Source organism: Mus caroli, unplaced genomic scaffold (assembly GCF_978045245.1).
Source record: "Mus caroli unplaced genomic scaffold, Mus_caroli_1 scaffold_10, whole genome shotgun sequence".
NCBI lineage: Eukaryota > Metazoa > Chordata > Mammalia > Rodentia > Muridae > Mus > Mus caroli.
This window is the reverse complement of record NW_028227265.1, coordinates 93,837,295-93,863,907: the sequence shown is the minus strand read 5'-3', so window position 1 is coordinate 93,863,907 and position 26,613 is coordinate 93,837,295. Positions and strand designations below refer to the sequence as shown.

The 26,613-nt window shown below is 44.2% G+C and overlaps 1 protein-coding gene across 1 annotated transcript in view; it reads right to left on the bottom strand.

Annotated features, from left to right (window-relative positions):
- Positions 1 to 6,118: 6,118 nt before the first annotated feature.
- The window catches only part of Lonrf1 (LON peptidase N-terminal domain and ring finger 1), a 31,982-nt gene continuing 11,487 nt past the window's right edge, over positions 6,119 to 26,613 (bottom strand). The window contains exons 2-12 of the mRNA XM_021170270.3: positions 25,474 to 25,592; positions 23,301 to 23,423; positions 20,437 to 20,586; positions 19,684 to 19,924; positions 19,482 to 19,578; positions 18,164 to 18,278; positions 14,595 to 14,716; positions 11,613 to 11,771; positions 11,348 to 11,510; positions 9,812 to 9,964; positions 6,119 to 7,558 (exon numbers count right to left, since the gene is read on the bottom strand). Of these exons, the coding sequence (XP_021025929.1) occupies positions 7,400 to 7,558; positions 9,812 to 9,964; positions 11,348 to 11,510; positions 11,613 to 11,771; positions 14,595 to 14,716; positions 18,164 to 18,278; positions 19,482 to 19,578; positions 19,684 to 19,924; positions 20,437 to 20,586; positions 23,301 to 23,423; positions 25,474 to 25,592 (1,601 nt within the window). The 3' untranslated portion in view covers positions 6,119 to 7,399. The remainder of the gene's footprint in view (positions 7,559 to 9,811; positions 9,965 to 11,347; positions 11,511 to 11,612; positions 11,772 to 14,594; positions 14,717 to 18,163; positions 18,279 to 19,481; positions 19,579 to 19,683; positions 19,925 to 20,436; positions 20,587 to 23,300; positions 23,424 to 25,473; positions 25,593 to 26,613) is intronic.

Genomic DNA, 26,613 nt, shown 5'->3' with positions numbered 1-26,613 from the left:
ATTTATACCTTTATCTCCATGAGACAGTTGGATAGGAGGTTTGGACACCCCATTCAATTCTGTGGGGGATCGAAGATGTGGGAGGAATCTTCGCAAACATCTCCTTCCCAGTCTCTGGGATGTGGCCATTTTGTATTCCTGATTTCCTGTCTTTCTTTGCTTTCTCTTCTGAGTTCCAGTCCGCACAGCTGAGAACACGAAGGAGAGGCACAGGAGACCTTGATTTCTTTTTCTTCCCAGTTATTTGCGTTTATTTTTTGGCTGTAAACCAAGCAGACTCCCTTGTCCAATCCTAAGGGGAAAGCGTACGGGTGAAGCATCCCCAAGACCTGCATTAGAGATTCATGTCTTACAGCTCTTCGTTATCTCTGGATCCCCGAAGGATAAACACTCCGAGAGTCTCCCAAGCTGTCTTCCCCCCTTACTTCCCATCTCCGCTGCACAAAGACAATGACAAGTTCCAGGATGTATCCTATCTGCTCTGAAATATTCTTAGCTTTGAGAACCTTTTAGCCTAGCAAACTGCTAGAAGCGCATATTCTTTATCTTTTGCAAGCCAGCACTGTTTCTCCTCCTCTTCTGATCAGTGTCACTTGGGTTTGAGATCTCAGGCTAATTGTCAGAATCCTTGGTTCTTTTGGTCTCTTCTCTCTCAGTGGGAAGGCTCTTGGTTTCTACTGCCTTGTACTTCTTGAGTTGCCTCCCCACCCCCACCCTGCCCCAAGTTTTCTGCTTTTCTTGGCTCCTTAATCTAACTACAGAGGATATGAGCCTAGGGTTCCAAATTCAGGTGTGAACAAAACACTGCCTTTTTTGGTTACCACCTTAATCAAAATCAAATTCTGAATTAACACTCTGGTGGATCGTTGGGGGTGGGGAAAGCCAACTCCTATCATTTTACAAAAGTCTGTCTTCCCCCATCACAAAGTTTTATAAAATCATAGATTCTTAAAAATCAAGTCTTTGGGGAAAATGACAGAACTCAGTGGTAGAGCGTATATTTTAGCCTTTAAAGCCCTAGGGTTAGTCCTGAGCACTTAAAACACACCCATCGAGTCTTCTGATCAGTGTCACTTGGGTTTGAGATCTCAGGCTAATTGTCAGAATCCTTGATTCTTTTGGTCTCTTCTCTCTCAGTGGGAAAGCTCTTGGTTTCTACTGCCTTAAAATACACCCATCAAGTCTTTGGTACTTACCTCTTTCCTGGTTGGTGTTATAGACCAGAATTTCTCCTATGCCTTTCCCACCATGACAGACTGTGTCAAACTGTGAGCCAAAGCAAACACTTCTTATCCATCACAAAACCAAAACCCACATCTTCTTCATTATCTACACTTTAACTACAAGAAAGTTTTGGTCTCCACAATCATCCTCATTGTTACCAAGTCTTCATATTGACTGATTTTCATATTTCCTATTAATAAGCCATACCAAGATGACACTAAATTTACTACTGGTATTGATAAAGTCACATAAACATTCAATTGTTAGCCATCTGGTTATCATATACCTCAACTACAGTAAACTTATCAGTGACCACAATGTGTAGACTTAGACACAATGGCAACAATCTTAGATCCTAAAACCCTATTGCCTTCATATGCCCAGGTTTCCTGTAGAAAAGACAGATCACACAAAAATACATTGCTCGTACCAGGCAGTGGTGGCGCACGCCTTTAATCCCAGCACTTGGGAGGCAGGGGCAGGTGGATTTCTAAGTTCGAGGCCAGCCTGGTCTACAGAGTGAGTTCCAGGACAGCCAGGGCTACACAAAGAAACCCTGTCTCAAGCCCCACCCCCACCGCCACCCAACAAAACCATTACTCATCAATCTCCCTGAATTCATCCTGGCATCCCATCTTCTGTGTTACACGCTGCAGGGTAACCATGGTATAATGACAGAATTGAATCACATATTTTTATACATTAGTCTCTTTAGTTATTTTTAGTGACTGAATTCTAAAGTTTCTCTTCGCTGTTTAAATTAAGTATTGGTTATTTCTGTCTTTGCTGTTCCACAGCCATTGAGAAAATATTCTACCTGTCATACATATGGCTTTATTTTTAAATTACTTCAATCCCTCCTGTCTTAGTTAGGGTTTTACTGCTGTGAACAGACACCATGATCAAGGCAACTCTTGTAAAGGCAACATTTAATGGGGCTGGCTTACAGGTTCAGAGGTTCAGTTCATTATCAAGGCAGCATCCGGGCAGGCATGGTGCAGGAGAAGCTGAGAGGTCCACATCATCATCTGCAGGCCCCTAAGAGAAGATTTACTTCCAGGCAGCTAGGACTAGGATATTAAACCCACATCTACAGTGACTCACCTACTCCAACAAGGCCACACCTCCTAACAGTGCCACTCCCTAGCCCAAGCATATACAAACCATCACACCTCCCAAACATTATAATGATCTGATACATTTATGAACTCTCTCTGTATAAAAAGATTATCAATTTACCCTGCTTCCCAAAATGCAGGGCTGAATCTGATTTAAGCACCTCACAGTAGTGTTCACACACATCCTAATTCCATAACGCACCCTTCAATCACTTTTGGTGATTCTTTTGTCTTTGATAACTTGATATGGCCGCAAGGTACATTGGGGCTGCCAGGCATCAAAGCTGACCTGACAACAGGTCACATTCCTTGCAGGACTTTTCTGAGGGCTAACTGTAATGCCTACTGTCTTTGTTAGGGTTACTATAGGTATGGTATAACACCATGACCAAAGAGCATGTTGGGAAGGAAAGGGTTTATTTGACTTTCACTTACATGAACTTCACTGAAGTTCATCACTGAAGGAAGTCAGGACAGGAACCCAAACTGGGCAGGACCCTGGAGGCAGGAGCTGATGTAGAGGCAGTGGAGGGGCAATAAACAGAGTTACTGGCTTGCTCCCCATAGCTTGCTCAGCCTGATTTCTTATAGAACCCAGGACCACCAGCCCAGGATGTCACCACCAACAATGGGCTGTGCCACCCCCATCAATGACTAAAGAAAATGCCTTACAGACCTGCCTACAAGCTCAACTTAGGGGGACATTTCCTTAGTTCCAGTTCTCTCCTTTTGGACCCTGTGTCAAGCTGACATAAAACTAGGCAGTGTACCTGACACATTTTGAAATTAAGCATATTCTTTTGAAATCTTGAATAGTGGACCCACCTTTTCTCCCCAACTCCTGCCAAAAAAAATTGTAAAGACAAACTTAATTTTAATAAACAGCCAAATGCCATCAAGAGGCAGGGCTTCGTGGCAGCATATTACTGGCATCCTATCTTTAAAAACAACATATATTTATTTATTTCTAATTGTGTGTGTGTCACAGCATGTGTATGACAGTCAGGGGACAACTTGTGGGAAGCCAGTTCTCTCTTACCACATGGGTCTTGGGGACTGTACTCAGGTCAGCAAGCTTGGTGGCTGGTATCTTTATTGGCTGAGCTGCCTTGCCAACCCTAACAATTATTAAGTACTGACATTGAAACATTGGCTTAGGCCCAAAACTCATGTCCTTAAATGTGTGTCCCTCAGCCTCATTCTCACTGGGCCGTCATTCCTCATTGGTCAATGCAGGATTTACTATTGCTGGAATTACTATTTGTTTTCCTTCAGTTTTCCAATGTTTGGTCTTCAGTTTCTCCCGTTTCTCTTTATGTGGATGTTTCTGGTTCCTGAGAATGCAGAAGTCTCAACAGGACTCATGGAAAAGTCCTTCTTTCTTTCCTTCTACTAGTAAGAAATTTCTCTTGGCTAGCCAGTGGTTAGCAATCTTCTAGCGATTACTCATGTCTGTTTTCCTTCCCATTCTATTCTTCCTATTCTCTTGAACTCTGCCATGTTACGGGAAGGGTTTTAGCTTGATCCTCTGTTTCATTATCTGCACTCAGTCTCCTGTTTGGCTCAGCTACAGACTTCGCTTTGATGATTAATTCATTGGTTGGATGTTACTGAAGATCCTAATGGTAGGAGAGATTGAGAAACGTTCTCAGTTCTCCCATCTTTGGGGGGAGTGCAGCGTCCTCAGATCTTGGTGCATTGCTGTCTTCTTCCTTATCTTCAAACCTCTAGGATCTACTTGTGTATTCATCTTTTGTTGTTTGAGATAAACCATTGGGGTTGGAGGCCCAGGAAAGGTAGCCTAGCTGTGTGACCATGGGATATTAGGGAACAGAGTGCCTCATGTAGCTTGTCTGTGAGTACAGATTCTTGATCCTACAGGGGATAAGGTGCTATGTAACGTATGAAGATTGATTTTTCTCTGGCCCGACCCTCACATTCAAGGCCTGAGAACTGCTGTTTCTGTCTACAGCGCATCTGGGGTGGGGAGCAAGTTCAAATGCACACCCAGCCTTTCTATTTGAGTTTTGCCAAGATGCTCTCTTGAGTATAGGGATTCCCTGGAGCTATTTGTACTTGGCCTACAGCACTCCACTTCTGCAAAGCCATGATTTCCTCTGGCCTGCGGCCTAATGTGGTAGGTATCATATGTATCTCCAATATCATCAAATGCATTCGCTAATCCTTGAGGTTCTGATTTCATAATGTCATTTTCACTTCTTTCCTTTTTATTGTTATCTGAATTTGTGAAGAAAGCAGTGACTTGTCCATTCCAGCCTTTTAATCTCCTTTCCTCAATTGGAACTTTCCCCCTTCCCATCTCGGAGTCTCAGTAGTAGCCCAGGTTGTCTTTGAACTTGTGATCTGGAGGAATGAGGTTACAGATGACTGTCACCACGCTCAGTGTTGAAGCATTTATTTCAGCTATGTGCAGCAGTCAGTCTGTGACCCCTGCTGAAGTGCTGGAACAGTTGGAGAGCCCTCAGCGAGGTGTGTGAATGTATCTTAGTTATTCCCTCAAGCATCAGGGGCAAAGGGACAAGGGAAGCACTGTAGAGTTTAGCATCCTCCTACCTGAAGTGTCCGAGTCAGAGCGAGAAGAATTAGACACGCAGACGTGTCTGTAACTAGTGAGCTTGACACTTTTGCAAAACTACTGCACTAATGATGGAACTCCAGCACCTAAAGTGACAAGGTAAACAATTTGATTCTTTGCTTTTTGCTTTTGTTTTGAAAAGATAGATGTACAATAAGAAAAAAAAAAACCCTCAGACTTACTATATCTTCAGAGAGAAAAACTACCATAGGAGTATCTGCCATATATAATCAGAATAAATCATAAAGAAGGCTCGCACACTTCCTTTGTTGGGGGGGGGGGGATATATGTGTGCTATATAGAAACCATTCACAGTCCATCTGGGTGTATAGCACACATGGACCCACTAAATATGTGTACTCAACACCTGGGACTACTTTCACTAGTCAATGTGGCACTGAGTGGGTGGGGTCTTCTGAATCTTATTCTAAAGTTTCAGCCAATCCTGAAGGTTCCATTTACTGGCAAGGAGGTGTGTGCCTATCAGTAGAGCAGTTGGAGACCCAGGCAGGAGAGTGGGAGACATGAGACATGTGTGGCCTGGGCCACACAGTAAAATCTCATCTGCAAACGAAAAACACAACAGTATCTGGGAAAATCTCAGCCGAGGAACTGGGGGCAGAAATGGTCTGGTGTGTGTACAACCAAGAGTCATCCTGACGGAGGAGAATGTAAGACACACCTGTCATCTTTTAAATTCATTAATTTAAATTCATTTCATGTTGACAAACATTTTTAGGGTATTTAAAAAGAAAAATATCGTTATTCTAGAGGGATCTGGGTTTGTTTTTTTAAGGTTAAAAAACAATGCTTTAAACTCTAAAGTTTAGAAAATAATTGTTGGACCTGAAGCCTCAAGATACCACATTCGTTGTTTATAAAATGTTTTAAAACCACAACTTGCTGAGTGTGATGGTATAGGACACCTTTAATCCCAGCACTCAGGAGGCAGAGGCAGTAGGATATCTGTGAGTTCAAGGCCAGTGTGATCTACATAGTGAGCTCCAGGACAGTCAGAGCTATGTAGAGAGAGCCTGTCTCAGACCTCACCGCCCCTCTCCCCGCCCCCCCTCCCAAAAATCTACAATTTAAGCCTCATGTCACAAACAGGCAACCAAACACATGTTCTACACTATTTATAGTTCGGTCCCTGTATTGACATTTTTCTGACATTGCTTTATGATTTAAAAGGGGGGAAAAGGTATTATGAATTTAGCTTTTATTCAAAATTAAATAAGCAAAAGCAAAAATCTTAAGAAACTTGTACAAATTACTTACATAAAAGAAAGTTAATAGAGACAGTCACAAATCTGCAACAAATAATTATAAAAGGGCCGGGCAGCACGGCTATACCCATGTCACAGCACGGTGCTCTAACTGGTATGAATAAGGCATAACTAACGTTTGCACCAAGACCAGAGTCAAAACAAACCAGACCTTACAAGCTGAGTCCTACAGTAAGCTTCTCCTCCTCTCCCAGAGCCTCAGCCCATTTACACACTACCTAATTCCTTAAATACAAGTTATCGTGTCAAACTCTAAATGACATAGACGGGCAGTTAATAAGAAAAGCCCCCTAAAATGTACAAGCTAACTGGCTGAATCGAGTTTTCCATCTACCTTTATGTACATTTTTTAATGTAAACCATATTTTCACAGTTTTAAGTGTTTTATGAATGGATGCACAGTACCATGTGTCAGGTTTGCAGTTGTTCCTGGAGACTGGCTCTAGATTCTGCATCCCTGCCTGCCGGCTACCGGGATGCATGTATTTACATAAATAATTAACTGTGTCAAAGTCAATGGCCAAGACAGTTCAGCAAGAGCAGGATTTCCAACAGAAAAAAATGATACTCTATACCGTAGTTTACATACTTGTGCAAAGAGAAGCATGGGGGAAAGAAATCTGAGGCAAAGTCAGCCTGCGAAAACTCCTGTGACCACCGCTGTAAACTTGGGCAATAGAGGGCCTTCAGCAAGTCCACGCCCTATGGCTTTTTTTTTTGTCTTTTAAAATTTAAAGCCAGAGAAAAAAAGCACACACACACACACACACACACACACCACATACTTGCACGCACACGCACACACGCACACACACACACACACGCAGGCACGCACATCACACATTCACGGAGTTCTTAGTTCATTCAGAATATGGTACATAGTGCAACTTCATCACAATGTGGAGGTTGAACACACATTCAGTGCGTGTTTTCTGCGCAGGTTCTTAGTGGTCTAGGACCTAGATGAAGGTATTCATTTGCAGATCCACGAGATTCAGGAGGTTTGAAGAAAAGAAAAGTTTCCTTGATTTCTTAAACCAGCACTGGGTGTGCAAAAGGCAGCGGGCAATCCGGCGGTCAACTAGAGCCAGATCAGGGCGACGTTAAAAGTAAGATCCAGCCGCGCATCTCAGCCTCTGGGCTGAGAGCGAGCTAAGTGAGATCCAAGCAGTTTGTTACTTAGATTGGTCTCTAGAAAAGTACGTCAGAATATGCTGTATCTTTGTCAACCGTTCCTCCAAAGACTTCATGGACAGTACGGAGAGCTGATATCGCGGGTCGACAGGAAGGACTGCCAGCAGCCACCAACACCATGCAGGTCCATTGGGTGTTGCCTAAAACCAACCAACAGTTCCGACTGTTAATGTAACAGCAAAACTATAAAACAAACCTAGCCCACTTGACTGACTTATGGTACTATCCTAAGTCTCGTAATAATAGAAGGCAGGTGATCATGATGCCCAGACAGGGGGGAGCTGAAGCTGGGGACTGTGATGTGGTCACCCAAGGTCTCTCAGCTCACATGTTAGAGTCAGGATTTTAATCTGACCCTGACTCCACAGTCAGGTTCTTGCCCTCAGGCTGCTGACGTCTGGGGCTTAGGGCCCCTGTGCTGTGTGCCACCGTCCCGGGCTCTGTAGTCCGCCAGCACCTTTACCTTCCTTCGGCTGGCTGGCCACTAACAGCACCTCTCCAGGTGTAAAGGTCAAAATGTCTCCAGATAGTGCCAACTGCCTCGTGGGGCCAGACCTGCTTACTGAAAGCACTACAGAAAGAAGTTAATTCTTGATACTTGACATTTTTACTCAAAAATTGGTTTTTTTTTTTTTATTCAAAACAATGGCTTCGCATTTAGTTTGAAAACTTAGCATTGCAAGCGTGAGGACCAGTGAAGGAAGGTCCTGTGCATTGCAAGGGCTGGAACACAGCCAGTCACGGTGAGTGTGCACAACGGGACTCCATAGCCTCCCTTACTGCCACTGCACTGGTGCTCACGAGCCACAAAACAGGAACAGTGAGAGTGACGAAGGAACCACGGCAGAACCTAAGCAACTTGTGCCACAGCCCCACTCTCCACCGCTCTGATCTCTGCACCACTCCCACTTCCTTCTGCAGTCCAGAGAAAACATTTCCCATCCTCCACGCGTCTCCAGGTTAGACCCAATCAGGCCAATGGCATTCTTACCAGATGCAGAAACGGATAATGAGGTCATTATTTTCTAGAAACTTTTGCAAAGTGTGGGGTGTGGCTTTCCAGAGGATTCTAGAGAACCTCTGCCATTCCACTGCCTCTGACTGATGGACAGACAGACTGATGGACAGTGTTCTCTGGGGCCCCAAGAACTGCAGCACTTTCTCCACAAGTTCCAGCGAGCCATGGTGCTCTGCTGCTCCTGATGCACTGCGGAGGGATCCTGTGGCCTCTGGTGCCGTGGGCGCTGACCTTTGCTCCTCCAGCCTCCAACATCCCTACCCATCCCTCTTTACAACCCCCTCACTCCTGCATCTCTCCAGAGGCTGCTTTCTTAACCTGACTCCTAATGTGGCACTGACAGAAACTAGTGGCAGCTGCTGAGAGACGAGACAAGAGAGGACCATGGGGGAGTTCTGTCCAGACCTCGATGGAAGCTACATTCTGGAGGCTTTAAATGTGCTATCCTGCTTCGTCTTATGAGAGCATACATCTATAATGTTTACCAGGTTCAGGTGTCCAGGATGAACATGCCACAGTGGGCAACACAGACGGAGCATCTGCGTGTCCTCAGTTTGAAAATGGTCCTGATGCTGACATAAGAGACTCAAACCAACCTCTGAAGGATGGAGTGAGAGATAGATCACACTTGGATCTATTATCCCTCCACCTTCATAGATGTACAGCCATCCCACTATGAAGTCAACCATAAAGACTTTATTCAATTCAAAATGTACTGCTTAATATTGGTTGTCTCAGGAGCCTGTGGTTGGATTCCCCAGGGTAAGGGGCCCCCTAATGGGTTTTGCCATTGCTACTGCGGAGCTTGGTGCACAGAAAGAATCTAAATCACATTACTAATTAGGTTCAGTTTTGATGTAAACCCCAGTCTTGAGCAGAACCCCAAGAATGATGGTTTTATGGTAATGGAAGTGTTACACGCAGCTAGACAAAAGTGGATTGAGACGGTGAACAGTAGTTAGGAGATAAAAGGAGAAGAGCAGACTTCCTAAAGGATGGAAAGAACCACACATCTCTCAACTGTCAAAGGCACGGCTGATGGGCTGGGAGGTACGGTGGCTTCAGAGTCACAGTTTAATGCAGGCTAGCATCCATTTTACATCTTACAACCCTCGAGACAGCCTGAGACAAGACCCCCTCCCTCTGTGGCACCCTCTTTCCTGCAGGCATCCTTGCCTGGGCTACATGTAGCAGATACCAGTGCTCTAGAGAATATAGCCATAAGGCTCAAGATGGGGTTGATGGCAATAAAAGAAGGGGAGGTGGAAAGCTGTTCATCAGGTTCCTGAGAAAGGGAGACAGCAGCAGCAGCAGCAGCAGCAGCAGCAGCAGCAGCAGCAGCAGCAGCAGCAGCAGCAGCAGAGCTATAGCCTACCTGGAGGTTTTCTTCTCTCTCCGGCATTGATCCAAAGTGCTGAAGGATTTGGCTTCGAAATCTGTCCCTTAAATTCTGAAACCAGCTGCAGGCTTGCAAGTACACCGAGTCATGGAGCTCTCGCAGGCTCCTTATTTCATCTCCATTCTCAATCTAGGAAGAGCAGGCAGTAAGACCTCAGTGGTGTCCGAGCGCTTAGCCTCAGCCCCATGGGACACTGGGAAAACAGGAAGGTCCACAACGGTGCTGGGCTATCAGAGTGTTATCCTCGGGCAATAGCAGGTTACGTTTCTGCCTTACAGAGTGCTGACAGGACTCACTGGGAAGAGCAGTGCCTGGTCTCCACCAGGAGCAAGCAGCAACTTGACTGACAGCCTGGGAAGGAGCAAGTATGGTGGACAGTGGGCTCTGGTTCAAAGGTCTACACCAATTTGGAATAGAATAGTTGCTAGAGTGAAAAGAGAAATGGGGCACTCGGGTTACACATGGCAGAGAGCAGCAACAGGAGGATGGCCATGAATACATCATTTTATGGGAGAACTGGGGCAAAATACAAAACACAAATGCAACAAAAATACTTGCTAAAAAAAAAAAATCGGCATGTCAAAAGGTAGAGCATAAAATATACAATTTCAACTTCTGCCATAAGGGTCCAACACCGTGGCTCCCTCCACAACCTCCTCCCTGTGCCCTCTAGACCACCGGATGGCAAATGTAAAATGAAAGCCATCGTCCAGCCAAAGAAGACCAGCAGAACACAGGTGGATGGCCAAGGGACCCATCCATCCTAATGGGTGGACCATGTTCCTGGCCTACTGGCTAAGGGAAGATTTTTGAAATACAAAAGACACAAACCACGAAAGGCCACACATTCTTACTTCTGAAAAAAAGTAAAATGACCATGAAACTATGCATTAAATTAGTTGTGTAATTTGCATAATGTGATAGATATATATATGAATATATATATTAATTGGGGCAGTATCTAATCTGGGACATCCTACCATTTTAAAACAGCATCCAGTTGTGTTTACTTTATAATTAAGATTGTCTCTGGCACAGGAAAAAAACCTTAATACACAGAGCAATCCTTAAAAGAATCTTGGGTTTACTTTTATATGAAATTTTAATCTATGAATTATAGCAGTTTTAATTATTAACGAATCAAGTAAAATAAGGTAGAGATTCAGCAACTTAAAACTTTGGTGAGCTCCAAGTTTAACTTAGTCTCCTGCTACTGTTAGTTAAGTGGCTACCACGACTACTGCATGCACAAGTGTAAGTAAAGTCTAGGCACCACGCTGCTGGGGAAGGCTGGAATACAAAGAGGCTGCAGCTTCTTGTCCCCATGTGCTCCTGAATGGGCAAACGATTCAAGGGCAAGATAAAGGGAAGGTGGCCGGAGCTAACTCTCCTAAGCAGCAACGAGGACTGACAGAAAAGCCGGCTCCTGTGCCTAGAAACGTCGCCTACATGTTGGTACCAAGCCCTGGACACAGTGGCCCAGGATGCACGGGGAAAGAACATTTCCCATACCTTAACATCTTCTAGATACTCAATGTCTGCAGTGCAGTATCCATCCTTCATTCCTCTTTTTAAAACTCTGAACCGCTTCCCTCCAACTGTGTCAACAACAGACCTTCCGTCAGGTAGGAAATGCACGTTTCGGATTTGTAACATACAACCGTAGTCTGCAAAACTAAGAGAAAAACCCTGCTTCAGCACGAGTGTGCAGAGCCTCATTCGGACACAAAGGAAGCTCCGGTGCAAACGCAGATGCCGAAGTTCCCGGGGAGCCTACCTGTTTTGTGTATCACTGACGCACATCCCGAACTGCTTGGTTCCAGTCTGGATACTCCGTCGGATCATGAGCCTGTATCTGGGCTCGAACACATGGAGTGGGCAAGGCACAGTGGGGTAGGCCATAGTGCAAACGAATATTGGGACATTCTTGGTCAAGCTGAGGGAGAGGACAGTTCGTTGTTATAAACCAAATCAGACAGCAAAAGCATACCACATTTACCATAGCAAAACACATAGTCTTATCACAGCAAAAAAAAAAAAAATTTGATGTATAAACAGCAATAATAGTAACAACAAAGAAATCTGTTTTAAATCTGTGCTCTTGGTTCCTGACTAGAACAGGAAGCAGCCCCCCTTCATCAAGTCCACACCCACCGCTGAGTCCCTGAAACCGAATCTGACTATGATTCTCATATTTATAAGCCGGAAATCTAAAATAGCAGGTACCATACAGAGCTATTTTTAAAAAAAATCAAAAGGAAATTTATCATATTTTACATTCAGGACTTGTTTAAAATACTTACAATGCAGGACAGAGGTCTAGCTTTTATCCATAAGACATTAAGATAAAAAAAAAAATAAGCTCCCAAAATGGGCAAAAACTCTGAACCCTGATATATTCAAAAGGTCAACAAAGAGAAATCAACAAAATAACGTTCTCATCGGGTGTCTAAAGTGACAGATACCTTTCTTCTGCCAGCCTGTGAACAGGAAGAGGGACCAAGACCATGCCCAGATAGCAAGGATGAGAAAGCCTGCCTTGTCGGGGCAGCTGAGAAGAAAAATGCATACACAGGCACTTGAGTCCACAGCAGAAACACCACAGGTTCTTGGAAGAAAGCATCCTTGGGACCAACAGTTTCCCTCTTAGAAACAAGCCTACAGATGCAGAACTGAATGCTCACACAGCACTGTGGGGAATAGCTGGAGGTCAGCAGTGCACAGAGGAGAGGGATAGAGGAACGTGTGCAGCGGCTGCAGTCGGGTGCCACGCTGCCCAAAGCAAGGCCCAGGCCTGCACTGACTTACAGAGAAGAAGCCAACAGAGAATAATGCAGCCAGCATGGTCCACATAAGGCCGTGGAGAGCACAGACCAGGGCTACGGGGTCTAGATTTGTTTCTGCTCCCTTTTATGTTCCTGCTACATGACCGCTAATGACCTAAGGTCATGCGGTGCTTAACATGTATGTGCAGTTACAACACAGCCCAGCTAGCAAGCCCGCCTGCCCTGGCTTCTCCCCAGCACTCAACTCTCCCTCCTCAGGTACACTCTCCTAAGGGTAGGCTGGCTTCACAGCCAGGCTTCAGATCAGCAGTGTCCCCGAATCTCCTTTTTAGACTTCTCCTTCAGTATCCAGAAGAGACAGGGGCCTCACCTCAGTATTTTCTATCACAAAAGTACACAGTAAAACATCCATCTCTTGGGAGGAACAAGAGGCCCTACAGGCCCTGTAACGGAAAGCTTAGAAACCTGCCCTGAAGGCCACGGGCCTATGAAGACTTCCTGTGGGCACCCATGGGAAAATCCAAGATCACATGCACAGCTCAACCTGTTTTAGAAGGGAAAGATCCAACATTCTACTTGCATTTTAAAAACAGGAGAAGCACTTCTGTGTTTGCTAGGCCCCGGCATTGTCTCGCAAGAGACAGCTATATCTGGGTCCTTTCAGCAAAATCTTGCTAGTGTATGCAATGGTGTCAGCGTTTGGAAGCTGATTATGGGATGGATCCCTGGATATGGCAGTCTTTTAGATGGTCCATCCTTTCGTCATAGCTCCAAACTTTATCTCTGTAAGACTCTAGCTGCATATGTATCAAAAGATGGCCTAGTAGGTCATCACTGGAAAGAGAGGCCCATAGGACTTACAAACTTTATATGCCCCAGTACAGGGGAATGCCAGGGCCAAAATGTGGGAGTGGGGGGGGGTATTGGGGACCTTTTGGATAGCATTGGAAATGTAAATGAGGAAAATACCTAATAAAAAAATTAATTCAAAAAAAAAAACAGGAGAAGCAAACCGTTGCTAAATAATAACAGCGCATAAAGTTAGCAGAGCTCTTCAACGTGATAGCTGAGAGAGGTGAAGGAATAGCCAAGAAATTCAAAACCCGGCAAAGAAATGCAGAGAGGTTGGAGTGACCGATCAAAAAGTCAAAAATGTTTAAGGGGAGGGGGAAGAAAGAACAAGGAAGGAAGACCTGCAGGCAAGAGCTGGGCAAGCCTACCTCAACAGTGGGGACAGCTGCTAACACCCCAAAGCTGCCTTGGGGTGTTTTTTTGTCCTACTAATGTGGATGGTCTCTCACTGGTATCTTTACTGAGTATCTGATGCCCACAGCATTCCTTCCCACCTTCAGATTTCAATCCCACCCCATTCTGAGTCTCTCCCCCAGTGGTTCTCAACCTGTGGAGTGTGACCCCTTTGGGTGTCAGATGGCCATTTCACAGGCATCGCCTAAGATCATCTGAAAACACAGACATTTACATCATGATTCACAACAGTAGCAAAACTGCAGCTATGAAGTAGGAACAAAATAATGTTATGCTTGGGGGGGGGTCACTACAACATGAAGAAGTGTATTAAAGGGTGGCAGCATTAGGAAGGCTGAGAACCACTGCTCTCTCCTGTTAAGATTCCTGCTAATGTAGGCTGCTGTTCTTCCTGTTCCAGGATGTGGGAGACCTGGGTTTCCATCCATGTTACCTACTTCACCTTTCCCCCAGTCCACCACCTGCTGTCTGAGCAGGAAGTCCCTTCGTATCCTCTAATACTGCTCTAGTCCAAAGAGCTATACCAATGACTCCCTTTAGCATGCCTGGACTCTACAGACAGGTTCACAAGTCTGCCTGCTTAGGACAGGAAACCCCATCAATACTTGGCTCCGACATGCCCGTGCTGGACTGAGCGACAGGATCCTGCTGGCTCTGGGATGGCTCTCTGGCAGTTTTCATGATCTCGGTAAGGAGAAGGGACTTACTGTGAGAGCTCAGCAGTTTCTTCATCATAGATTTTCTTCCTCTCGGACAGCTCATCTGGCAGGTATTTCACTATTAACTCCTCCAGCAGCTGGGTGACACAGTACCTCCTGTCTGCTAGATACTGAAAGACACAATTAGTCACATTCCAGTAGATGCTTTCCTACAGTACAAAGTGGGCAAAGTTTAACAGAGAGATCAAAGCCTTTGCTATAGACTGAAACACTCTAACTGCATTTAATTCATGACGGGAACCCTGCAGTTTATGTAGCTACACAATAAACCTGCCCAGGCCTGGGTAAGACTGAAGACTGCTGGAAGCAAGCCCCGCCCCCACCCCTTGTAGAAAGCTCCCTGCCACAAGCACAAATCTTTTATTGGCAGCAGCCAGCCTGGCCCCTGCCGTCTCCCACAACACAAGCCAATTTCTAGGGAGCAGAAAGAAGATACGGATGAAGAAAAGAATGCACTTGCCTTATTTCAGAAAGTCAAAACAACGGTTGTTTTGTCTATTTTCAAAGATAAAGTCTGTACATAGGGTTTTCTCCTGGGAGCACTGTTGCTGTTTCTGTGAGCTAAGTAAGGTCTTACCATGTAGCTCAGGCTGGCCTGCAACTTGAGGTTCTCTACCTCAGCTCCCCCGGTACTGGAATGATAGGCATTTGCCTGCACTCAACCTATTTCATTTTTCTTTTAGGTTTTCCCTCCAATATTGCTACCAGTCAGACTTCAAAGCATGCTGCTTTTCCTGTGTGATCTCCCCCTGCCTCTAAGTACCTGGTACATTTGTGCTCCCTCCACATACTCTGAAAAGTGGCTCTCCACATGTAGAATATATCATCGTTCTAGCTGAGAAAAAAAAAAATCCACCTCTCTCCTGTCTATGCAAGCTCTCTCAGGTCAGGATCTGACTGCACATTTCCCGATGTCTTCCTTAATTCCTCTTTTACTTTACATTGTGTGTTGTGCTGTTTTTACCACAGTAAATCCCTGCACTGTGCCATATGGATACATATGTCTTCATAATTAAAGTAAAATTTGATTAAGCTCAGAGTACACCGACAGGCAGAAAATACACATGTATTAGAGTAAATAAATAAAGAAATTAGTCAGAAAGAACTTGGGAGAAGAGTCACAAAGAAAAGCCAGCCCTCCATCTGTAGAGACAACAGATATAGTGGTTGTATCAAGCTGTAATAAAGGACACACTGGGAAATTTGGGATTTTGGGAAGGTGGCCACAGAAGCAGTATGCAACCTTGACTAGGAAGACCTGTGAGAATACAGACTGCTAAAACCCAGGGGTGAAGTGGAGTCTGAGACTCAGTAGTTCTGACAAGTTCTTAGACGATACAGGGCTGCTGAACCGTGGTCTGGATGAAGAGGAGGCGGTGAGTGGACTCCGTCAGACCGTACGTGTATAGACGGCAGGAGTTTATCATGAGGACAACTGCACTACAGACTTTTTCAGAGCAGTCCTCTAACTGCGTTCTGTTAAATTAATAAAGATTTCTGAAAAAAAAATGGATGCTCACGTAGTTACAGCTGAAGATATATTGCCTATGTCACTGGCAGGGAGTCTAGATCCATGCAACAATTGCAGGCGACTACGGAAATTCAACAAGTGGTTTTTAGGAATATTATAAAAATACTGCCATTGATCCAGTAATTCAGCTTCCAGAAATTTAGCTAAGGATACTGATAAACAGCTACACTCATTAACTTACAAAGGGCAGTTTCTGTACAAAGGGGCAGCCTAGCTTGTAAGCTCTGTGATGGGGAGATGCTAGCATTCTCTACTGAGCTGCTGCAAAGCTCACGTCTTGAAACTATACTTAATGGGCAAAGAGGGGCAGTAACATGCAGGCAGGAAATACATAGGCACATCAGCATTATTTTCAATTACATACTCTTAGGTATAGACATAGTCTGTACTTTACAAATGATGTAACATAAGCCATCAGCAACACTGGAAACAGGATATTTTTAAACAGCTAGCCATATGTTCAGATATGTTCAAGGTTCTCCTTCAAACTATTAGTATTCTTAAAGATGAAGTACTTCTAAATGTAAGTACTATATTGAATAGTTAACTTAAAAACAATAGCAACTATATCTCAGAATATCTAAACTGTGGGAAAGATAGCCTGTCTAATATACTTTATCCAAAAATGCCAAGTCGTCGTCATAACTGGTAAACCCTTCAACAGTAACTTTATCTTAGATTTCTTGACTCTGTAAACATTTGTGTGCATGTATGTGCACTTATGTGCATGTGTGTACATGCGTGTGCTTGTGTATGTTTTCAACATACCAGCTTGTTATGTAACATACCTATCAAATGTAGCAACATTTGCCACTGTTTTTTCTGTGTATTTTTTTTAATTGGGGTTGTATTTATTTTTTTAATAAATAAATGATGACAGGTGCTTTTCTCTGCAAACAATACTGTGAGTCATCACAGGGAGCCGTCCTCCTGGGATGCTTCCACTGAGGTTACAACAGCCCCTTGAAGCTGGATCCTGATAGAGAGGAGCCAGCACCGCCACTGTGTGTCCCCTCGCGGAGGCTGTGCTGCTCTTTGGCTCTACGAGGACACTGCCTGCTCTCTTCTGTCTTCTGCCACCACTTCCTAGAGCTATGCTGCCCAGTGGAGCAGGCATTGGTCATGGGGCCTCTGTAAGTCTTAGTTGATTAAAGAATATGGAGACCTGTCCCTCAGATACTCCAGCCACAATTCAAGCGCTTGAGTAGTCATACGTGGCCAGCAGCCACCAAACTGGATAGGAAAGCTGGGCCGTCTCTACCACAAAGGAGGTTCTACAGGACAGTTACTCCAAGCACTAAGGGATCTGGAATGGGTGGGCCTCAAGTCTGGGTGAGATGCAGGGCAGCAGAGTCCTCCCCACTCCACTCCTGTGGTATCATCATTAAAACGGAACCTTTCCCTCAGCAGGTGCCTGGCTGTATTTCTATTTTACAAAAACAAACTTGGTGCCATCTTTAGAGGTTCCTTGTCTCAAATGTTGGGTCAGAGATTTTCCTTTTTAAAAAAAAATCTTACGACTTTTTATTTATTTTATATTATTTTATTTTATTCTCTTTTTTTACCCTACAAGTCCTTTGTATACATATTATGGCTTCCAGCTTAGCGTTTTTTGTGGGATTCTGGGAGAATATGCAGGCAAGTGGACCTGTTCCTCGTGCCTTCTCCTGGGCTTTGTCTTCTGCTTGTTTGTTTTATCCAATCCTGATGCGTTAGTCTTTGTTTTACACTATCATATTATTCCAATTATATGTTCCTATTCCCTTTAAAACAAACAAAACAAAAAACCCAAACCAACCAACCAACTAGCCATCCAAGTATGGAGGACTTGGCTCTTAGGCCCTATCTGCCCGGCTCTCCGTTTCTCTCTCCTACACAGCACGGGTAATCAGCAGTGTGCTCTTGGTCAGCAAGGATCCATAATTCACCTTACTCTGAAAATGAAACCACGCTTTCTGTGGCTGCACACAAAACAAGCCATGTCCCCAAACTTAGGACCAACAAACAGATACAAACGTGCACATACCTCTTTTAAGCTTTCTTTGCAGAGGGGACAATATGGCGCATGATCTAAACAGCGCTCAAGACAATTCTTACAGAATGAGTGTCCACAAGGGGTTGTTACTGGCTCAAAAAACAACCTGGAATCAAACAAAGTGCACATTAGCTTTCACACCAGGAGCCTCCACGGCGGAAAAGCTTGTGTTAATAACGGACTGTAACATAAAGCACTACTCAGAGCAGCGGTTCTCTCCCTCAGCCCTTTGGGAGGCACATCTCAGATATCCTGCATATCAGATATTTACATCGTAATTCATAACAGTATCAAAATTACAATTATTAAATACCAACAAAAATTTTATGGTTGGGGTCACCACAGCATGAGGAAATCTTAAAGGGTCACAGCATTAGGAAGGTTGAGAAGAACCATGGCTGAGAGGCATCAGAAGGCCAAGGTGAGAGAGGAGAGGGGGAAGAGGGCAATGCTAACAGTACGGTGGCCTCCTGCACCTTCTGAAAGACCTTGAACAACAAAGGTACCCTGCCAGGGGCCCAGGACTGCACTGACTACGGCAGTCATCACTGTTGGACACGTGGATCCCCAACCCTTAAGCCCCTGGCTGAGCCAAACTGAGCAAAGTAAATGCAGACTCAAAGACAGAGCAAGCCAAGTAGGCCATTGGTGACCATTAGATTTTGATATAGCCTCATCAAGTTAAAAAAGAATCCTTAACAGTTTGGTAAAAGCCCTTCTATATAAAATACACGAAAGAAGGATAGATAACCTTATTGAACTCTGATGTCACACAGTATAGTGGTGCATGATGCAACCCACTTCTTTGCATATTAACTTAAAAGCTTACTTAGGGGAATTGTGATCTAACCTGCATGGTGGGACACATATCTAATCCCAGTATCTTAATCCTAGCAACTCAGGAAGATGAGGCACAATAATCATAAATTCAAAACCAGCATAAGCTAAAAGCTACACCCTGCTTCACTGAAGAAACACACAGTAAGCCAGTCAGCTGGGATGTGCTTTTAATCCTAGCTATCAGTGGAAGACAGAGGCAGGTGGATGTCTTGAGTTCGAGGCCAGCCTGATCTATAGAGTCAGTTCCAGGACAGTCAGGCACCCAGATCCTGTGTTTGCAAACACTGGCCCCACTTTCTGGATGCATAAGTCTGAGATTCAGAGGACTGTTTAAAGCTAAACCTAGGACTAAAACTCCACCTTCTGATTCTTAGCCCGAGAGTGTTAGCTCATCTTACCTAGCACTGCCTTCATCTATGCTACATATTTATACCAACATAGTCATCTTTATAGAATTTGACACACTCACCTCATACAGAGAGAGCACTCAAAGTCTGAGACATCTATTAGTTCTTCTGGGATGTCGCCATAAGCTATTGAGAACACACAGTCTTCACTGGGAGATTCTAATAAAATAAACAGACAGGCAGGGCTTTACTCTTGGGGGAAGAAGTCCAAAGGCCACTTGGAATGAGGACTTGACGGGGACAACTGCAGAGGGGAAGCCTTACCGCTTTGCTTTTTGAGCTTATTCCTCCCGTCTTCGTTAATAATCACATCCTGTTCTAAGAGAGACAGCTTTCGTTTGAGCAGAACCCCCTTTCCCTGGGCGGACAGTAAAGGTTCTGAGCACACGCGCTTTAAACCGTCCTCCCTGGCAGGCACTGCTGCTGCACTGATGGTTTGTGCTGACTGGGCGCGGCTTAAGCTTCCTTTGACAGGCTCTGGGGCATCCTCCACTCCTTCTTCAGTCTGTGGAACACAATAAACAAAGGCAATCCCCTCTGTTCACCATCCTTTCTTCTCCTTGCCAAGAAGAAAAAATGGAACCAAGATTTCAACTCCTTATAATACATGTTTGAAAACTAGCTTAACAGACCTTTTAAACTTTAAAATCAGGCAAGTAAAGGGTTTGTTGTCAGTATTTATAGAGCCTTAGGTGTCATGCTGACTGATGTCAGAGCACTGTGTAGAGCAGCAGTTCTGACGCAGATGCTTCTAGACGAGAATAAAATATTTATAGCTATATGCATGTCCTAAACTGTAAGTGTGATGCCAGTTAAGTGACCTAAAATGGCGCAGTGAGCACTGACATTACATAGAGAGCTTTAGTATAAATCAGATGCTGCAGACAAGATCCTGTTACTATCATCTGATAGGCACTACACACTTAAGCAGGCTCTAATGCTTGACCCTGAGAACGTGGGGGTCTTAGCTCTAAGGAGGCGGGTGTAGGGAGCAAATGTCATTTTTCCACCCCTTACCTGCTTCAGGCCAAGCTCAGCAGGGGAGTGCGGCTGTTCCATTACTGATGGAAAACCAAGAGGTTTGTTCTTAATGCACGGTAACGAACTCCAGGAAGACTCCTTCAGGCCTTCCCTTACATTTTCAGGTGACAATAAGTCACACAGAATCTGTAAGAAATATTATAAAATAGAATAGAAGATATATACTATCTGGTGAAGAACAACAATATACGCTTTACTGTCTATTCAAATTCTGAGAAGTGTTTGTAGAAGACACTATTTTTAGTGATCAGGAAAGAATCAATACATTTTTAAGTTTTACGAACCCAGGAATGACTCAATAGGGATCGTATCACTTCAAGGAAAAAAAGAAAAGAGGGGAGGAAGGTCTAACCTTGGCAAGGAAGGGATAAAGTGGCTTAAGAAGGTACCCAAGGGAACGGCGAGCTTTTTAAATATTCAAATTATAAAGGGAGGAGGTTTTAAGAGAGATGGAACTAGTCCAACTCTTAGCAAGCCCTACTCTGTCAGAAGGCAGAAGGTCAGGGTGTCCACAACAGCCAATTTTTGGGTTGCAGATGGAGTACTATTGTAATTGTGTGAACCTAAGAATGTGGACTAAACTCAAAACTCTATAAGTCCCTGTGTTTACACTGGACTTTGCCTGTCACTGACCAGCTACTCATATGGTGGCCTCCACTGCTGAGTCCTTGCTAGGGAGTAAACACCAGCTTCCCTGCAACCTCTGGGCACGCAAACACAGCTGGCTGTGTGATAAAACGTCCTGGGTGCTCAAGCAAGGGAAAATTCCCAATCACCTGCATAAACAGGGCTTATTAAGACACAGGGAATGCATGGCTGAAGGGAAAACAGGGTATTTTATAAAGCATCATGTTTCTCTGTGCAGCAGATGCTTCCTAAACTCTAGGTCTGGGGGTTAAGCTTCTTATGTCATAGAATTTGGTTATCCACAAATCAGTGCAAGGAAATAGACACATTGTGAATAGAATATGTCTTCCGTAGGTCCTTGAGCAATAACTCACTCAATAGGAAGCTATCCAGGGTCCAGGGATGTAGCTCATTAGTAAAGAGCTCGTACAAAGAAAATGCACTAAACACACTCCTCTCCTAGGTATCTGCAATGAACTGTTTTGAAAAGACAGTAAAACAGCAGCAGCACCAAACCCTCCAAAAACCACTGTGAAAACAAAACAAACGAGGATTACCGCTAACAAAACAGAAAACAAACAAACAAACAAACAAACCCATAAACTGGAGGAGGAGGAAGAAGAGAGGAAGGTCCAGGGATGCCAACTCAGTGAGGTGGGATCCAGGGCACTGTTGTATTACTTATTGACCCAGGTGATCCTTCAAAATGCCATATGCTTAACATCACAACAGATGTGGCACGGTCTATGAAAACTGAAGTCACACAGCTAGGACTCAACATCAGTGAGTTTTCCCAAAGAACTTTGCAAAGACCCTGTCTTTTCGGATGCTGTCTCAGTAAGGGAGCCCCAAAAGAATTCCTACAGCTGATAAACAACTTCAGCAAAGTAGCTGGGTACAAAATTAACTCAAATCAGTAACCCTCCATTATACAAATGACAAACGGGCAGGGAAAGAAATTAGGCAAACAACTCACTTCACAATAGCCACATATAAAGGTAAAAGGCCTGAATGAAAGGCACGGGCAGGACCAGAGTGCTAAGTCTCCAAGTGGACAAAAGAGTCTATTTACCATCAAATCAGACCTGGCCTCCAGGCTCTCCCAGCATCTCTCAGTCCCTACCTGTTACAGGGGATGGCTGGCATACCCTGCCTCTACCCTGAACTCTCTAGCCCAGGGGCTGGGCTACACACCTCTCTCCAACTTCCTGCTCCTTTCCTATATATTTCTAGCCATTTGGTTACCAGCCCCTTCTGTATCTTTGGCTTCCTGGCTGCTATATGTGGCTCCCTTCTCTCCCCTCTCCCTTCCCCTCCCACTCTCCCACATAGCCCAGCTCAGTCTGGTGGTGTCTAGTCTGACTCTCCACATACCTACAATAACCTTTCTCCTCCGCCCGACCTAGGAGCAGCCGCGTCCTTTCCTTTTTATTTCTTTTCTCACTCAAAGAGATTCCTGAGTGTGGTATAAGAAAGCACCTTCAATAGGGAATATCAGCTTGGTTTTGACTGAACAAAGCACACCCCTTTCCAAAGGGCTTGAGACTAGAGGGGTTTCAACTTTTTGATTTTAATTTTGGAGTGTTTATAGATAGTTATCTTGAGAAAGGGACGCAAGAATAAATACAGAATCTGTCTCAGGTATATCCTGTCTGTACCCATAAACTGAAGGTAGTTTGGTATCATGTTTTTAGTTCTCTGTGCTTTGTGTTTTGACTACGACCAGTCAGTCATATAAGGTCGGGAATGAATCTTTTCATACATGGCATGGCATCCCATCTGCAACATTCCAGAGTTTTGATTTTCAAATTGGGAATGTTTAGCCTATATTTGGAACCATCTGTATAAATCAACCACAAATACTACATTGAAATATATATAAATGAAATGTTTTGGTTACATCAAGAATTCAAGCCAAGTGGTGGTGGCGCACGCCTTTAATCCCAACACTCAGGAGGCAGAGGCAGGCAGATCTCTGTGAGTTCAAGGCCAGCCTGGTCTACAGACTGAGTTCAAGAACAGCCAGGACTACACAGAGAAAACTTGTCTCAAAAAATCAAAAGGAAAAAAAAAAAAACAGAATTCAATATATTAAAGATAAGAACTTAGTTGTCAAATAGCTCCTCAGATAAAATCCCTTCTTATGTTCCTCGTCTGACTTTTTAAGACCCCGTGTGCCTCTGCCTTGGACAATGGTGCGGGTAACGTAGTACCTTTTCTACTTGTAGCTTTGCGGGAGCAAAGTCTTCATCGAGGGCTAAGCACTGAAGAAAGAGCTGTAAGGCATCGCCTAGGAAGCCGGCGTCCTGGAGGACCTTCCCCTTCCTGAAGTAGACCTTCAACAAAGCACACACACAACTTCATGCACAGGACTGTTTCCAACCACCAGGGAAAGAAAGGGTTCTCAAAGTCCAAACAAGAATTCCAAATGGGGAAACTGAGGCCCACAAACGATCTTCACTTGAGAAGTTACTGATTTAAACACTTAGTGTGTGTGTGTGTGTGTGTGTGTGTGTGTGTGTGTGCACACGCGCGCGTGCGCGCGCGCGCGTGAGGGTGCCCGAGAGGGCAGAAGAGTGTGTCTGGATCCCCAGGACCTGGAGTTAACAGGTGACTATGAGCCGCCCTCTACGGGTGCTGAAAATTAAACTCATGCCATCTGGAAAAGCAGCAAGTAACCCTAACTAACCAGCAAGTAACCCTAACTAACCAGCAAGTAACCTTAACTAACAGGCAAGTAACCTTAACTAACTGCTAAACTCCCCAAATTGCCGATTTAAAGCTGACTCATATAATGACAGTGAGAAAAACACAAAATAACACCTATACTCACTGACTTTAAGATGTTTCAAAAGTATATATTAAAGTAATATAAATAATCAGGATGAGTGATATTAGTATTTAAACTAGGAGTGACTTCTTTCAATACATTGAACAGATCATTGCCAGTGATAAATAATTATAGTAAAATTTAAATAATTACCTTGTAACTATTGGTGACAAATAACCTAGGTAAAATTTAAGACTTTATTTTCTAGTTCTTAGCAAATGAAAATTGAGTAGCAATTGTCAAATGTGTCTAACCTGTATATGTAAATAATCCAACAACTCCAACTATGGTAGGTTTTATATATATATATATATTCAGGCTAAAATACAGTGCTTATATTATCTAGAATGTGAGGGGATCAAAGCAATCAATTAACTAGATTCTGTGCTACAAATTATCTGTGGTTATAATTACTGTCCTCAGTTTCAATTTACTGTCTCTTGATCACTCTTTCCACATATAAACATACATACATATATATGTATGTGTGTATTTGTATGTGATATATATATATATATATATATATATATATATATATCACATTGAAAAAACATCTGTGAATAAAATTCCTTGTTTCATCAAGAATTCAAGCTGGGTAGTGATAGGGCACACCTTTAATCCTAGCACTCAGTAAGCAGAGGCAGGTGGATCTCTTTGACTTCGAGGCCAGCCTCTCTGTTTGTGTGTGTGTGTGTGTGTGTGTGTGTGTGTAAGCCACCTAGGCAAGGCCAACTTCTGTACAACCTACTGTGCAGTCACCTCACTGGAACTCTACCACTTCTCAGAATCTCCCAGCTTCAAGGACTATACTCTTTCTATTACCAAAAGCATTTAGTAAATCCAGTTTGACTCTATCTTTATAATAGGTCAAGTTGAAATTTTTATTTAAAAATTTATGTTATTTTTCTGTGTCATGAATTGTTTGTTTTTTACTTAAGAAACAAAGGTTTGGGTTTTTTTCCCCTACAATCAAATTTTTTTCTGACAATAAAATTTGTTTACTTCCCCCCCCCCCCTTGGGGGAGGTCTCAAGTAGGGGTGGGGGTGGATCTGGGAGAATTGGGAAGTGAGTGTGATGGGGATGCATTAGGTGAAATTCTCAAGTAATCACCGAAAATATGATGTTGCAGAAAAAAAAGAAAAAAAAAACACTCATCTTACCTACACTTCCAGGAAGCTACATATTTCTTTCCAAAAATGCTTCTCTTTTGTGTGTATGTGTGCTCGTGTGTAGGCAGGTGTGTATGGAGCCCATGGGGGAAACCCTCTGGCCCCATTCTTCAGACCCCACCTCATGAGCTGCAGGGCTCTACCTGGCTCTGTCTTCCTGGCCCTGGGACTGCATAACTGTACCAGGACACCTGGCTTTCACAGGTGTTCTGAGCCTTGAACTCGTGCCTTGAAGGTTGTGGGGTAAACATAATGTCACTGACTTAGCTCTGAACTACAGATTTCATCAGAAGCCAATCATCTCCTCTGTTAAGACCTGTAGCTGTAACTGAAGCTCCTCACAGCTGCAAGGTTAACACTCACAGGGACATGAACATCTGTCTTACCTCGGGCCAGTTGGGAAGCTGAAAGAGAACTGCGTTCAGATCCTCTAGGGCTGCCTTAAACTCCTGTAGGCCGGCGTACGACTCCGCTCTGTAGATTTTGAGAGTCAGGTCGCTGGGCTCTGAAATAAGCATTTCACAGGGATACTGTTATTTTAGAAAGATGACTACAGTAATTTGCAATTTGCAAAATACTGTCATACTAGCTTAAGAAAAGCCTTGTGATCCCAAAATCAAAAACTTAAGTACAGTATTCATGCAACACACTACATATGTCAATACTTGAATGGAAAATTTAATAATTTAAGAGTTCCTAGAACAGGGTCTGGATCCATAGCTCAGGCTCCCTTACTGCACACCTGCCTTTGAGTGCCTAACCTGACTTTACAGGAGCGGGAAGCGGCATCAGTAGCGCTGACGGGGACGGAGTGTGCATGCCAACACTGTCCAAAAGCAAGCAAAGCGAGCGGTGAAGCCTCCACAATCGTAATCCAGGCTCTTGGCCCACAGAGTACTGTTTCACATCACAGCACAGGGGCTTCCAGCTGCCTCGGTGAGGCAGGGACCTACCAGGAGGGAGCTCCCTGCAGAAGCTCAGCCCACTCTGTTCTTGGACCCCTTAGAAGGCTTCTTCTCATTTCACATGTTTACAGCATGTCCTCGCCATGCCTGGCACATGACGCACATCTGCCTACCCACCTGCCAGCACTGGAATGTGAAACGGCTCCCTCCTGGCCCTGTCAACACTTGGGCTCCAGCTTCTGGCACGGTTTGGGGAGGCTGGGGAAAGTTCTACACACGGGGTCCAGATGGTGGATACTGCTGAAACCCCAGGGTGTGGCTAGAGACTTAGAACCCAACCTACTTCCCGGCAGATGTGCTTCCTGGTCAGTGTCGTGGATAGAGCAGGTAGCCCTGGCTGGCCACCACCATGAAGCCTCCAATGCAATGACTCCTGGTCACCATGCATAAATATACACCATTATAAGTCAGGAAGAAACTTTCCTCACTCTGACAAAGGTCGGAAAGGGGCCATATCTTCTCTACAAACACTCAGCTGCTCACCCCTAAAGCAAGCCCTAAAACGTAGGTACACTTGGGGTAAGAGACCAGGTGTGCCCTGAGAAGACAGGAAGACAGCTA